The sequence below is a fragment of the Amborella trichopoda genome, chromosome 5, assembly GCF_054954075.1.
Source record: "Amborella trichopoda isolate Santa Cruz 75 chromosome 5, AtrichopodaSantaCruz75HAP2 v2.0, whole genome shotgun sequence".
Classification (NCBI taxonomy): Eukaryota; Viridiplantae; Streptophyta; class Magnoliopsida; order Amborellales; family Amborellaceae; genus Amborella; species Amborella trichopoda.
Genome location: NC_142340.1, coordinates 40402699 through 40418515, shown reverse-complemented (window position 1 = coordinate 40418515; position 15817 = coordinate 40402699). Strand labels below are relative to the sequence as shown.

Genomic DNA, 15817 nt, shown 5'->3' with positions numbered 1-15817 from the left:
GAAAAAAAACAAACATTTCGATCATGGATTACAAAAAATTCGATCATGGATTACAAAAAATTCTATCATGGGTTACAAAAAAACAAAAAATTCGATCATGGATTACAAAAAACAAAAACAATTCGATCATGGATTACAAAAAAAAAAAAAAAAAACCGTACGGACTCGCCGATTCATTGTTTCGACTCGCCGATTCCGTACAGTGAATCGACGAGTCACTGTACAGAATCGTCCGGTTCTCTCTAGAACCGGACGATTTTCGATTTTTCAACCGATTCGATCCACTTTTGGGATTTTCGAGTCGAACCGGGCGAGTCCGGTTCGACTCGACGTTTTTTAAAACACTGATTATAACTATAACAATAACAATAATAACAACAACAATAATAACAACAACAATAAACATAGCCGGATCAATTTGTTAGAGGTGTAATACAAGATAAAACAATGTTGGGTCTAGAGGACCAATCTCCCAATTTAGATCCACTTCAACTTGGTGTGATACTAAAAATATTGGAAAATAGGATGTCTATAAAATTCATTTTAGAGGTATCTATAATATTCCCATTTATTTACCAAGAAATAATTTAAATTGACATTAAAATTTCTAGGAGCGCGAACTTTTCGTTCAAAAATTTTCCTCTATGTATCGCTGGAAATTTGAGAGATCAGTGATTGATTTATATGTATGGAACTATACATCAAGAACAACCGTCATGAACTCATTAGAAAGCCAAGTTTTCATTACAAAATACATCCAAAGGTTTGTACACTAACAGTAGGTCATCTTATTCGGGCAACTTCTCTCAAGCAATTCAATTTGTCAGAAACCCTTGTGAGATGAAATGATTCTCTTCTCATTTGGGTTGTTGGCCTCTATTAGATGATTTGTTTCTCCTGTGGACTATCGCCAAAATCTCATCTTTTTTGGAAATTCAGAAACTTGATCGAGAAAGCAAAGATGAAAGCAAAAAGCACTGGGAACCCAACGATCACAGCTGCAACCACTCCCAAGAAATCGTGCTCGAATCCGAAATAGTCACTCACAAATGCGGCCACTGTTTGGGTCGTAGTGGTGGAATCTACAACCTCTAAATTGGTATGAACGTCTCCGAATTGAGAAGTAACCAGGCCATACAATGTCCATGCAACTGGGCATGCCCATGAATACCATCTCCACCATCGAGGTATACTCTGCAATCAAATGGATAATCAGAATTGTGAGAGAGAGAGAGAGGCAACTGTTATCAAGTTAAGAGTGGTGAAAACTTGTGATGGATTGTTTTTTGTGTTTGATTTGGATTGCTTCATGTGGTTATATGAGTCTATATGGTCTGCCCCACAAAAAAATAAATTCCATTTTAAACTCATTTCATATTGCAGAGACTATGTCAGCTAAGTCAAGCTTTCTACTTGGATTTTGTGTCAAAACGGTCTCTCACACTTTCAAGATGAATGTGTACTTCTTCCTAGTTAATTTAGTTATAATCAATTTTTCTGGGTAGGTCCAAAAGTCCGTCTTTTCTCGTTTGCTCTTGGAAGAGTGAGGATCTTAAACTTTCGCTTTTAACTTGTCCTGAACCCAGGTGAATGAGGCCGGTTGCGTTAACTTGTCCTGAGCCCCGGTGAATGAGGCCGGTTGCGTTAGGTAATCAGCTAACGTACATCTGATAGATATTAGATTCACTAAATTACTCGTATAATTCACTTCAACCCAACTACTCAATTTTAGATATGTTCACCAACTCAATCCAATCGCCCCAGTGAACCAATTCACTTGCCAAATTATCACTGTGTTAGGTTGACCTAATAAATCATTTAGCAAGTTGATACTTCCTTTGCTTGTGTTCTTGGGTTAAGGCTATGCAATTCTGGAAAATGCTAGTAATAGAACAAAGTATTACTAGTAACAAAGCTTTCAAGTACTAGCCTGAGTAGAAATGGTTTTTAAACACGGATAAAAAATGAAGCGAAATGGCTCAGGACATACCGGTCTAGGAATCATGAAGCCAGAGAAGAGGTTCCAAACTCCATAGAAGGTTCCAGCCATAATGGATGCAATGTTCTGGTTGGGAGTCATGGCAACAGCCATCATGCCATAGTATGTGAAGTATAAAAGTGTGAAGAACATAAAGAACAGGTACCAGAAGAACTTTGCAGCTGTCCATTCAAATGCAATCATTGCATACACTATCACCCCATAGAGCAGTGCCTGAATCAATACATAGGGAATCTCTATAGCAACCTGCATATAAAGTGTTTTAGTTAATGTTTCAAAGATAGCGACACATTTGTTAGTGTCTGAGGCACATATGACTGTCAGAAACACTGAAATTGGCTCTTCAGTCACAGGCATATGACGGCACATCATTTACAGGGGGTGCGAAGGTAGGACTTTAACTGAAATTAAGTTACTTCTGTATAGACATTGCAAGAACAATCAGATAAACTGCTTGTCTGACTTTCTTGAGTCTAAACATATGCATCTTGTCCTTCATGCTCTGATATATATCGAATACCATAGACAATTTTCCAAGTTATATAGGTTTTTTAGTGCATACATTGCAGCATACGTTATTTACAAATCTGTATTGTAAAGTAAATTCTATCTACAACTAAATGATGTCTAGATGCATATAATGTGCAAATATTGTGAGAAAGTAAGTTCAATTGCACCATTTATTGTTTATGAAAACCTTATCTATGAGAAAATAAGTGCTGCTTGTCTATGATATGATTTACTTATAAGTGTAAGATGGAACTGAGTTGAGTGGTTTCAGCCTAATGAAGACTGGGATACATTTTTTGAAACTTCTCTATGTTTCCTTGAACTCATTAGAAAGTTTTTGTTTGTTTTATGACTTAAATTTGCTCACCTGTGCAAAAGCATATGGTAAAGCCGAATACATTCCAGTTGCCCTTTCTCGATAGAATACAGTTCTCTCGACTGCTACAACTGGCTGAACTGTGGAGGCATTACTAACGCCAATGAACATAACAGCAGCATACATGGAACCCATGGCATTGAAGAGATCCTGCTGGTTATCCCTGGGAAATACATTGTACAAACCGATAGATGGAAATTCCAGAAATCTCTGTGTGTATGTGTGTGACATCAAGCTCCCATTTTGAGAAGGAATTCATACCTTTTTGAACCAAGACCCCAAAATATGGTCCCAAATAGCAATGCTATGAAAAAGGTGAATAATAATCGTACAGCTGTATAAGGGGGGTTTCGCCAATATGACCAGTGCTGTTTCCATAAGCAAGCCAAGCATTGAGTGAGGAATGGCTGAGCATACTGCATAGTGAAGAAGAGGTCTTTTGAGCCTGGGGGTGGTGAGCTCAGTTCTTTGATCATTTCTTTGCTTCTCCTGTTAAAGTGTCATATTTTGAGGCGAAATTATAGTTTCCCATGTATAATCAATCCCAGGAAAGGAAAATCCTCTTATTGTAAAGAAGAAAAAGTGTGCAGTTCTATCAAAAGAACAAAGCAGAAAGTGATTAATGGGGTTTATATATTTACCTATGCAAATTGGAACTTATGTATATTTCAGCAAAATCAACTCCTAAAATATCTTCTTGTGCCTCGGATGTGGCCTCAAACATCCATGTTGCAGGATTGTAGCCTTCTTCTATTGTGCTGACTCCATTGATTCCCTTCACCACAAATTGCTCAAATGAGAGGTAATGGTGTTTGCCAGTATTCATATATGTGTAGCATGTTTCTGTGCATGTTTGTGAGTATTACATGAATTATTTTTAGTAATTGTTATTTTATTCGACTAACCTGAAAGTACTCAATGAGATGGCAAGAATGGGATCCGAGGGGGCCAACATATATTGCCTCACCACCCCTCTTCATGAGGAATAGCTGGAATCCAATCGCATACAGGGTATTAATGTCAATCTCATCCATCTTATGAAATAACAGGAAAAAGGACATTTAAATTTCTTTTATCAGTGAAAAGCCCACTCAAATAGTCTTGATTCTCACCTCATCAAAGGCCTCAAATATATCAATGCTAGGCTGGTGGATAGTGCACACTACAGTTCTTCCAGTATCAACAGTATTCCTAACTGTTCTCATCACAATGGCAGCAGCCCTAGCATCTAGACCAGAGGTTGGCTCATCCATGAAAATTATGGAGGGATTGGCCACAAGTTCCACAGCAATGGTGAGTCTCTTTCTTTGTTCAGTCGAGAGCCCATTCACACCGGGCAACCCCACAAGAGCATTTCTTAATGATTTCATCTCTACGAGCTCCATTACCTCCCCAATAAACATCTGCAATAACGCTTATCTTGGTTGTATGAGCTATATATCTATCTGATATATATGATGTGCCATTTTCTGAAGCTTATTCAGTGTTGTGTTTGCCGTGTTTTAAGGAGAGTAGCTCACACACACACACATGAAACAGAGTGAGAGTGGAAAAGTGAGAGAGAAAGCATTAACATTTGACATTGTGAAAAGAAAATGAATGGTAGACTACTTTGGTTTTTAACCTTTCTTCTTTTGGAGTTGACCTCAGTAGGAAGCCGAAGCCATGCTGAGTACAGAAGAGACTCATAAACAGTCACTAGGGGAGAATGGATATCATTTTGCTCACAGTACCCAGATACCCGAGCAAAGGTCTCTTGCTTCTTGGGAAAACCAGATATATAGATAGTTCCATCAATATGACCACCAGTTTTCCTTCCAGCTAAAACATCCATCAATGTTGTTTTGCCCGCTCCACTAACACCCATCAAAGCAGTTAGAACTCCTGGTCTAAACGCCCCACTTACACCCTTGAGGAGTTCTAGCCTCTCTTGTGTCACACCTTCAGCTTTCATTTCCTACAAAAGAAGATAAAAAGTTTGATGAAGAAAAGAAGTGAAACCGATTGTGCTACGAAAGATCTTGGTTGGCATTCATTCCATTTTGATAAAGATGGTCATTTTGTTTTGTTGTGATGAGAAGAGAGAGAGAGAGAGAGAGGACTGCGCATTTGAGAGCAGAGGCTTTACCTTTGGCATGTCCACTGAGTATCTGATATTGTCAAAGGAGAGTGAGAGTGGAGTAAATGGAAGAACCATGCCTCTCTTCCCCTCTGGACCTGAAGCCATGCAATCTGACTGAGCCGGCATTGAATCAGATGACATGATTTCATCTGTCCTTCCTGCAACTAACATGAGTTATAGTTAGATGAATCGATGGGCAACAATAACAATTTAGAAAATGGCTAAAGCATACTTTCAGTAAAGGCCCTTCTTCTTGAAGGCGGCACAGATGAGCATTTCAAAGTGACATTTTCACCGGTCCTATTCATATGCTTCTCTTGCAGTTCTTCTTCAGTTATGTTTACTTGGGATTTACCGATTGCTGCATATGATTAAGCCAATTAGTGCTGAGATGAGGTCCTTAGCTAAAAAAAACATACTTGGAATTGATCGGTTCACTCACGTTCGAGATATGTGAGAGCCAAGGTGAAGAGGCCATTGAAGAGGATCGTGTAACCAGCCAATGCACCTATCCCAATCCAATACCAGTAGCCTTCCATAAACAGTCCCCGGTTCTTCAACACTTGCATTCCCAGTGATAATGATGATCCATTAGGTACCTAGAAATTTTTTTCAAAGGTGAAATATCAATTTCACAAAGGGTATGCACATGCAAATAGAAGTGTTTAGAGGGAGAATCTCACTTTCTGCCAACTTCTCCCTAGGAATTCATTCACTGCCATTGCATTCTGTCCATACATCATGGGGGACATCCAGTAGCCCCATATCCACCACTTCTTCACGTGGTCTGTTGATGACAACAAAGAGGAGGCTCAGGCCCATGGATCAAATTTAGTATACACCAATGGACCATGTGTTTCATGGCCCATTTGATTGCATTACACTTTTTCTTTAGTGATCACCTATTTCTTGAGTGAAGTAAAAAGAGGCAAAGGTTGCAAAACTGATTTCATTTTGGCAATTTACCTCGTGAGATAACAAATCCTCCAAGCACCATGCAAAGAAGAAGAGTGAAGGACCCTATTGTGTTTGCTACAACCATGTCTCGACCTAGTGACGCTATCAACCGGAAAAGACCCGAAGCTGCCTGGTTTACCATAACAAGTAGCAGGTATTGCCGAAACATCCTGCATGTCAAGCATTCAATTGTCATCTTTAATTTGTATATTTCTGTTTTATGTTTATCTTTCTAATTTGTAATTTATGTTACACATCTAGGCTGAAGAAGTTTATGTTTTGTGATACCCATCTCTCTAGTTTTTGCATTTTATTAAATGTTAATGTAATTGGGACTACATTCCTCCCTTTCTTCACAAGGTCTTAGATCAGTACTATGTTGTAATACTTATGCTACAAGGGTGGAGGCTCTATTCCCAAATAAATTAAGAGGAAAGAAAATGGCTCATGGTACAATACTCTCGAGCCATCACTCCAATCTTCTGAATAATGAACCACCTCTTAATGGTTGGGTATAGCAGAAGGTGCTCTGTATGACTGATAACTAGAATGTTCCCAATAAGTTCATTCAAGGTGGAACGTGTATTCCTTATCCTATTTTTCCTGGACATTATATGGAGGGCTTCAGATGGCGAGTCTGTATCACTCTAGCAATTTTCTAGTTAAGAGTTTGAAAAATTTGTGGGTGAAATGGGGGCTGAAGTAACCGATAAGGAAAAAATTTGAAAGCAAAAGTAAAAGGAAGTGACCTTCCTGTTTTCAGCCATGCTTAAAACACTCTCTCAAGACTGTATTTTGCCCTTGTACTGTCAAATTACAGTGTGCATAAAGTTCACCGAGCAAAACAGTACTCAGGATATCTTCAAACAGAAGGTCAAGCATGTACTTGCTTGTTATTGCACACAACAGGCAAGCCTACGGAGCACCAGAGTGGCCTCAAGTAGAGAGAGAAAGTGGACACTTTTTAGAGAGACAAAGACAAGAGAAACGGTGGAGAGTTTTAGCAAACCAGTTCCAAGTTGTTTTCTGAAATGGGAATTGTACTTGTGTGTGTGCTTGTGCATCGCGCGCTTCACATGCTCTGCACAAGTACCACTTTCTCCCCTTTGTTCCATGAACATAAGGTATGAGAGCGTTCCCATATAAATACCAATCTTTCTTCACTCCATTCTTTGATGTGGGACAAAGAAACCTATCACTTCTCACTCTATACAAAAAACTAAACACATTTTTCAATACATTGCTTTTCCAAAATACTATGGAACAAAAGAGATATTATTTCAAAATACTAACTAATACTTTTCACTACTAACAAGAGTTAGGTTGGAAATGGGTAGGGCTAGGCCTGGCCTAGCCCAGTCTAGCCTAGACTGCTGGGAGGATCCAGTCAAAGTATGCTGGGGTCAGGCTATTATATTACATGTGGCCGGGCCATGAAATGCCCTGGCTGAGTCTACCCTAATAAGACTCCGAGCCAGTCTGAGCCTTGTTTATGCTGGGCCATGCTAGTGGGGTCTGCCCAGGCCGCCTTACTCATTGCCATCCCTAGTAAAAGGTCAATAATCTTCAGCAATAGCTTGAATTGGCAAGATTCTTGACAATAGCAAAGGATATGAAATGTCCTAGAGAATGGTATAAGATTTGATATAATTTGGTTGGTTTTCAATAAGTTACCATTTTGTGACCCAAAAGTCTGCTTTCTGGGTCCCATGGGTATAAGTTTGCTATTTAGGCTGTTTGTGGGTACTGTGGTAAATTGTTCCTAGGATGCCTATGACAGGATTTTTCCTTAGTTTGCGCACTAGAATGGAATCTCTGCCGCTAACTAGCCAAATTGATGATATCTATAATTATTTGCTAGGTTTGGTTGCGAAATGTGTCTGCAGTTCCTTATGGTAATTAATTCATGCATCTCTCTGTATTTTCCTCGTATTACAGCACATTTCTTTTGATTACTTCATCAAATAACTGAAATATTCCTATTTGTGCATAAATAACACTATTTATATTGCATTTGATAATTAGAAAGTATATGATTATCCTTTGAAGTATGGCATAGAATTCTCCAAAGGTATATCCACTGCTCATTTTTGGTGGCTGACAGTGAAATGGAACCAAGAGTGACGTCAACCCTGGTTTGATATCCGCCACATACCATACATAATTGCATTATCCTCTACTTTTTGCATTTTAAAATTACTCAAGTAGAATAATTAAAAAGTTCCAAAGTTAGTATAGAGGACTTCTTACCTGCCAGCATTTGGGTCATAGCCCACACCATAGTAAGTTATGAAAACCCATACACTGGCTTCCAAGACTGATACTGGGATATTGGTAATCCATGTTGGTAGTGCAAAGGTCCATGCAGGGAAGAAGAGAAGATCCCGTTGTTTATAGAAGACTGGAAGCTTTGAAATGGTCAAGGGGAGTTCAGCAAATGCATTGAACATGACAGTAGTGAGCCCAAAAAACAAGGCTCCCAGATAGATGCTTCCATCTCCGACTGTGTTTCGGTGCATTTCAGTGCGGAAGAACATAGTAATCGTGATGAATGCGACTATTGTAAGCTACAAGCAACAAAGGAATCATACTTCAAACTGGAACTACTAGTTATGCTGCAACTATAGAGGAGATAATGTGTCAGGAGACCCCAAAAATTTTGTTTTCATGGTGAAATTATCAGAAAAATTTCTAAAGAAAATAAAAACCTGCAACGAACTACAAATGCCTAGGAAAATGGAAGGAATGGAAAACTTCAGTTTTTAATGTCTCAGGAGACCCCAAAAATTTGGTTTTCATGGTGAAATTATTGGCAAAATTTCTAACAAAAATAAAAGTTTGCAACGAACTAGAAATTCCTTGGAAAATGAAAGGAATGAAAACCTTTAGTTTTTACTTAATCTTTTTAAGTGACATTTATGTGACATTATGTTATTCTCTTCATATTTTATAAATGGTAAACTTAATCTTACCTTTAATCATTGCCCTGCTTTTCGAGAGTTGAAGGGCAAGGTTCAGAAAAGGGGGGGAAACCTCAGAATATGAAGCGAGTTATATTTTCTTTTTTTTAAAAAAAAAAGAAATTCTGGGATGTTGTAAACTTGGTGGTTGAAAAGTGGGGCATTTTTATTTCTTGTTATGCGCTTTTGGGTGGCAGACCAAAACATTTGCCTAAAAGACCTGGCGAGATGACCAACAAAACATTCCAGTTACTCACTTGCATACATTTGAAGATATAGACAAACGAGTTCCTCTTCATCAATAACAGCTCCCTCGAGAAGCATGCTTTCAAAAGTTCCAACTTGTTGACACCATATTGGGAAGTTGTAAGGGCAGCAGGGTGACTCTTTCTCTTGTCAAATGGGGTGGCCAATTCATCTCCTATTCTTCTTCCAACATGAAATGATTGGGTCGCTTCTGCAAATTCCTTGACAGGAACAAATCTGTAAGGCTCATTACTGCGAAACCAATACTGTCCCTGATCTTTCCTTGATGTAACCTGGTAAGTCATAGGCATATCCACTTCAGGCGTGCTGTTATATGATGAAGTGAGGTTCTTACAAGAATGAATGCTATTTGGTTATTTAGACTCTGATTAAGGTTCAGGTATTAGAAGAATTGTTTTCTCGAAGTGGAGTGATCTAAAGTATTTTATTCAACTTTTGAAGAATTTTTCATGCTTAAGCTTCTCATAATTTCTTGGAATAAATTTTCTGGAAAATCAATATGCTCAAATTAGTACTTTCTGAATTTAAAAATTTTAAGACTTCTATATCCCTATGCTTCCCAAAGTCATCATTAGTGAAACGGTTGGAAACCTATATGCTCAAAGTTTAACTGTTCAAAAGTGTGATCCAATTTCAAATAATTGAGACAAGTTGAGCGCACCCACCTCTTGCAAGAAGTCAGCAACTCCTTTCCTCTGAGGGCATCTGAATCCCATTGATTCAAAAAACTCCAACACATATTCACGAGGGCCCTGATACACGATCTGACCATCAGAGAGAAGAATTATATCATCGAAAAGATTGTAGGTCTCAGGAGCTGGTTGCAACAGGGATATGACAGTCGTCGAATGGAGTATATGAACTGTTTGCCTTATGGAGTTCACTATTCGGTAAGTAGTGGCACTGTCTAGACCAGTGGATATCTCATCCATGAAGAGAGCCCTAGAAGGCCCAACAAGCATCTCCCCTGTCAAAATTAAGATAAAGCTGTAGTCACAACTAATTGTCGAAATTTCTTCTCTTTCAATTTATCAGAGGTAATCTGAATAAAAGCTCTTTTACAACTAGAGAAAAGAAAACTAATAGTGAAGGAAAATATCTTTAGGGCCTTTCCTTTTGGAAATTGGAAGTAGCAGAGGTCATATTAATCAAAATTCAGGCAACTTTTGCTAACTGAGTGATGCTGAGTTTGATGTTTCAATTTAGAAATGAATTTGATGCATTGTTTTTCTGCTAAAACTTGAAATAATGGTTCCATTTAGTCCAACATTTTGAAAATTGGGGCATCTCTTGGAAAGAGAATTCTGAATTTCCGAAAGCAAATTAGCATTTCCCATTGTCATTTCTCTCACCTGTTGTTACCCTTTTCTTCTGGCCTCCTGATATTCCTCTCAGCATTGCATTCCCTACCATGGTGTCCGCACATACATCCAAGCCTAATATCTGTACTTAGAGAGAGAGAGACAGAGAGAGCATCAGTTATCTGTTTGTGTAGGCTTCAAAGAAGAATAGCTTGCAAGGGATGTAGTAGTATGTACCTTCAATATGTAATCTGTAACTACACTGGTCTTCTGTCCTTCAAGTGCTGCAGCCTGGAAAATGAAAAACAACTGGTTTCAAATTTCTGTGGAAAATTAAGCTCCTCTGCATTCAGTCCATTAGGAAATTCACGTAGTTTTTTATTAAGATAACGATAATTTGAGAGTTGTTTTTCCCTTAGATTTACTGCTGATTCTGAATGAGGTATTTACAACTGAAGAGAGTGAGGTAGAGGTAGTTTAATCTCCAATACACCATCAGGGTGGTTGGTGTCTATTTTATATATAAACAAGAACTTAAATAATACTGTCTTAGAATTCCCATGATTTCACCCGCTCGAAGCAAAAGGAAAGCCGGAGTGTAAAGAAGAAACAAATAATTAAATTTGGATAAAGATTCATGACCCAGGCCGCCTATAGAATAGTACTAGCCGGATGGCTTAGATTGACATATCATGACAGCCAGCATTTACTTATTGGGAAAATTCCTTCCCATGTGGGAGGGCCCTCCATGACATTGCTCCATTGTGGAGGGGTAGTTTTGGGATTTTACCCAATGACTTGCGAGGTAAATCATTGGAAGGCCTATGAAAGGCCCACATGATGGTTTAGGCTTTCTTTTAAGTTGTTCATCTTTGGTGAGAGAGAAGAGAGGGAAACTGAGAGAGATAGAGTTGTATGGTGAGATCCTTTTCTTTTTACGAGAGAGAAGAAGCCTCCAAAATATGAAAGAAGCCTCTTAGATAGACACGTATCTAAGAAAGTGATACCCTATTACATATAGGGAGCCTCATGGAAAGAAAGAGCCCGAGAGAAGAAAAACCTAGGGAGAGAAGAATGTAGAAGGTGTCTGAGAGACTTGTAGCCCAAAAGAGAGCTTGTCTCTTGGAAGAAAGTTGTACTCCATTATTTTTAGTGGATTTCCATCTCTTTCTCTTATGGACGTAACCTAATGTGAATCATATAATTCTTCTGTACAATGCTTGATTTATTTATTTATTTATTTGCTTTGTTGCATTTTTTTCCCACTCATACACATATACAGAGTATTAACTGTTTTTTCCTATAAAAGTAGGGATTCTGCTGTACACATTGGCATTTTTGCAAGAGGGCTCGAACATGTAAGCATAACAAAGTGAAATCAGAGTGTAAGTTTTTCCCTTGAATCCAATCCATCGCCCGTCATCGTTAATCACCATTTGTCAATGAAGTGAGACGCAGTGGTCATAGGATGAGCAATGAAAAAATCTCTAAGTAAGCCAAATCCCTTTGAGCGACATCAAATGGAGTGTTTAGGATGCACTGTCTATTGAAGACCGTTGGTGAGTGGCCATTACACAAAGGTCTTGACCATCGGTCACCATCTTGACCACTGGTGAACCACTTTGACAGCTGACAACCCACCTTGACTGATGGTGACACCTTAATAGCTAGTAGGATCTTGACCACTGATGACACCTTAATAACCAGTGGGACCTTGAATGCCAATGACACCTTGATAGTTGGTGGGACCTTGACTGCTGGAGACACTTTGACGAACGGTGACAACTTAACTATCGGTGATGCCGTAATAGGTGGTGACCTTCTCTAACCAGCAATGAAGGCTTAATTGCAAGTGAGAGGAAGAAAGGTAGAAGAGGGGGTGTGAAAGACTATTGTGAGTGTAGATTAAAGATAGATTCAATATTAGGAGAAGGATGATATCACTCAACGGTAGTGTTAAAAAAAACGAACCGCCCAGCTCCTAGGCAGTCCAGAAGGCCTGGACGCATCGCCTGCCTATGAGCAGAACTTTTTTTTTTTCATTTTTATTGATTTTTTGTAAATATAAAGGGTTTCAAAGGATGGGTTTTAGGTTCATTTGAAACCTAAACCCACAATAACCCATTTTAGAGAGAAAAAAACATCAAGAAAGCATCTTTTTCTGACTTTCATTGGATCGAAGTATTTCTTAAAGTTACGGAAAACGGATCCAAACATCACCCAAGTAGATTTGATTTAGTTTTGGAGTTTTATAATTCTATTAGAGGGTGTTTTTTATTATTTTAGCATCAGAAAACATCTCAAATGTGGGAGTTTGGAGTTTGAGCAATCAAAGTAGTGCAAAACTTTATTTTTTAGATTGCTTGTTTTGTTTTGATACGACTTATTTAGGATCTAGTCGAAGTGGAGATCTAGGTTAGAAATATGGATGTAACCCGAACACAAATGACAAAAATTTAAATTAGATGCAATTTTTGTGAAAAAGATACAAAAAGGGGTATAAACCGGTCTAAGAAACATCTTGCCGGTATTAAAGGGAATGTTGCCCCTTGTAGAAATGTTCCTAATGCTTTCAGAGAGGAGATTAAGCAATATATGAATTTTGTAAAACAAAAACAGGATCAAAATCCTTGTCATTTGAATAGATCTTTTTCTGCTACTTTTAGAAGAAGTGATCCGGGTTGGAAGTATCGTTATAACCTAAAACCAAATGATAAAAATTGTATAAAGTGTAATTTTTGTGAAAAAAATACCAATGGGGCTATTAACCAATTCAAGAAACACCTTGCTGGTATTAAAGGGAATGTTGCTTCTTGTAAAAAAGTTCTTGAAGCTATTCGAGATGAGATTAAACAACTTCTGAATTTTAAAGAAACATAAAATGATGAAAATAAGCCTTGTTCTATGGAAATTTTTTTTCCAGGTTCTTTTAGAAGTGGTGATCCGAGTTGGAAGTATGGTTATAGCCCAAATCCGAATGACAAAAATCGTATTAAATATAATTATTGTGGAAAAGATACTAATGGGGGCATTTACCGGTTTAAAAACTACCTTGTCAATATTAAGGAGGATATTGTCCCGTGTAAAAACGTTGATGACACTACCAGGGAGGAAATTATACAATATTTGAGTTCAAGGAAGCACAAAAAGATAGAAAAGTGTAGAGCAGCCCAGACTCCTAGGGCCTCATCTGCACATACTAGTAAGAAGAAGCTGAAGAAGAGGAGGAAGATGTAGATTCAGAAGAAACAGAGTAAGACGAGCGTTATATTGAAGAGGGAGATGACTCTGATGATGATGGCATCGATTCTGATGCATATGATGAAGCTTACCCTATTCCTTCTGATGATGATGATGACGATGATGATGATGACTGAAGACTCTAGGTGTTGAGTGTTGACTAATGTGTCATAGTCTCATAGACTGTATATTTTCTGACTTTCTGTATATTTTCTCTTTCTTATTTTTCATGTTTACTTTCTAGTTTCTAGTTCTACTTCTACTATCTAATTTATGTGTGTATAATCTATAGTGTATCAAACTATAAGTGTATGCTTATATGGTTTTATTGTTTTAGCATTGTATGAAAATATGGATTATCAAAAATTCAAAATTATTTTCCCGACTTCTATTTTCTTCTTTTTTAACTGGGATCATGGTCTTATGGATTATCAAATTTCTTATGGATTAATCATTATTAGTCATCTTCTTTTCTTTCTTTTTTTTTTTTTCTTTTCTTTTTTTTTCAACTGGGCCGCCTAGGTTCTGGGCGCTCGCCTAGGCGCTGGGCAGCCTGGACACCCATGGCCACCTCGGTGCCGCCTAGCGCTTTCTGAAACACTGTTCAACGGTAATAATAGGTTCATTTGGAAGCTGAAGATGGAAGATCGTTTATATTACAAGGACTTGTATACACATGTTGCAGGTGTAGAACACATGCTCGAAAGTATGACCAATGATAAGTAGAAGACCGAAAGGTTCTCAGAACCATCACGCAATGGTTGGATGAAGGTGTATTTCACCATGTGTCGATAGACATTCAAGTCATTGTGGAATAAGCAACATGACATGTACGAGAGAAAGGCCACTGGGAATAAGGTATTCTTGATCCAGAAGTTGGTGAACTTGAACTTTAGGGATGGGGGTTTTGTTGCAGAGCACTTGAATGAGGTATACAGTTTTGTTAACCAACTCGCAATAATGATGTCTTGAGAAGATGAGTTATATGCTCTTTTGTTGCTCATTTCATTGCCGAACAGTTCGGAGACCTTGGTGATCTCTGTAAGCGACTCAGCATTGAGGGGAAAGTGAATGAATCAAGTCACTAGTTGCTTGTTGAACAGGGAGACAAGAAGAAAAACCTCCGACATTGTCACAATTCAATGAAGGTCGAGGAATAGGGACTAAAATCTATTAGAGACCAAAATCTATCTAACTGGCCCAAGGATAAAGCTAGATCGAAGACGAAAAAATGGGTCACATGTTTTCATTGTCGCAAGAATGTGAATATAAAGAATGAGTGTAGAAGGCTCAAAAAGAGCAAAATGAGGATAGTGCAAAAAATGATGGCAGGGAATCACTGCAGTGACCATAGATGTTGGTGTGGTCAGAAACTATGGTCATAGGTACATTAGTATTACATCAACTTCATGCAACTTTGATTGGATTGTAGATATGGAAGCATCATTTCGTGTTACCCTACTTACAGTGTTTCAAAAAGCGCTAGGCGGCCGCCTAGGCGGGCACCTAGAACCTGGGCGGCTCATGTTCTGGCCCAGGGTAGAGGGACTCATGGTGAGACTGAGGGTATGGTCATAATCCCAATTCAAAAAAAAAGATAGAAGTCGAAAAGAGAATTTTGATAATCCAGAAGACTATAATTCATATTTTCATATAATGCTAAAACAGTAAAATCATACAAGAATACATTGATAGTCTGATACATTGTAGACTGTACACACAAAGGTTAGATAGTAGAATTAGAAACTAGAAACCAAATAAGAAAAAGAAAGTATACAGAAATTCAGAAAATATATAGTCTAGGACACAATAGTCAACACTCAATAGTCAACACATCAGTCAAAAGTCAACACTCAACACCAAGAGCCTTCACTCTTCAGCCATCATCAGAACAAGAAAAAGAAGAAGAAATAGGATAAAAGCTTCATCATATGCATCAGAATCGAGGCCATCATCATCAGAGTCATCTCCCTATTCAATATAACGCTCGTCCTCATCTGTTTCTTTTGAATCTACATCTTCTTCCTCTTCTTCACCTCCCTCTTACTAATATATGCAGATGAGGCCCTAGGAATCTTGGTTGTT

General features: G+C 38.2%; 1 protein-coding gene and 2 long non-coding RNA genes across 4 annotated transcripts in view; 2 read left to right on the top strand and 1 right to left on the bottom strand.

Annotated features, from left to right (window-relative positions):
• Positions 1 to 659: 659 nt before the first annotated feature.
• Positions 660 to 15817, bottom strand: part of LOC18425021 (pleiotropic drug resistance protein TUR2) — a 28465-nt gene continuing 13307 nt past the window's right edge. The window contains exons 7-24 of one of the 2 annotated variants that reach the window (XM_088867893.1): positions 10730 to 10783; positions 10544 to 10634; positions 9857 to 10158; positions 9182 to 9463; positions 8215 to 8531; positions 5974 to 6134; positions 5691 to 5794; positions 5450 to 5606; positions 5240 to 5368; positions 5014 to 5165; positions 4510 to 4842; positions 3998 to 4288; positions 3791 to 3874; positions 3527 to 3660; positions 3147 to 3374; positions 2877 to 3048; positions 1991 to 2245; positions 660 to 1194 (exon numbers count right to left, since the gene is read on the bottom strand). In XM_088867893.1, the coding sequence (XP_088724019.1) occupies positions 919 to 1194; positions 1991 to 2245; positions 2877 to 3048; positions 3147 to 3374; positions 3527 to 3660; positions 3791 to 3874; positions 3998 to 4288; positions 4510 to 4842; positions 5014 to 5165; positions 5240 to 5368; positions 5450 to 5606; positions 5691 to 5794; positions 5974 to 6134; positions 8215 to 8531; positions 9182 to 9463; positions 9857 to 10158; positions 10544 to 10634; positions 10730 to 10783 (3522 nt within the window). In that variant the 3' untranslated portion in view covers positions 660 to 918. Of the gene's footprint in view, positions 1195 to 1990; positions 2246 to 2876; positions 3049 to 3146; positions 3375 to 3526; positions 3661 to 3790; positions 3875 to 3997; positions 4289 to 4509; positions 4843 to 5013; positions 5172 to 5239; positions 5369 to 5449; positions 5607 to 5690; positions 5795 to 5973; positions 6135 to 8214; positions 8532 to 9181; positions 9464 to 9856; positions 10159 to 10543; positions 10635 to 10729; positions 10784 to 15817 lie in introns of both variants that reach the window. The other variant, XM_020661846.2, reaches the window with a different exon arrangement.
• On the top strand, positions 728 to 3575 carry LOC148782096 (uncharacterized). Its single transcript, XR_016056292.1, has 2 exons — positions 728 to 1187; positions 2888 to 3575. It is a non-coding gene; the product is annotated as an uncharacterized LOC148782096 (long non-coding RNA).
• On the top strand, positions 3620 to 6320 carry LOC148782095 (uncharacterized). The gene is made up of 3 exons (XR_016056293.1): positions 3620 to 3687; positions 3935 to 4178; positions 4536 to 6320. It is a non-coding gene; the product is annotated as an uncharacterized LOC148782095 (long non-coding RNA).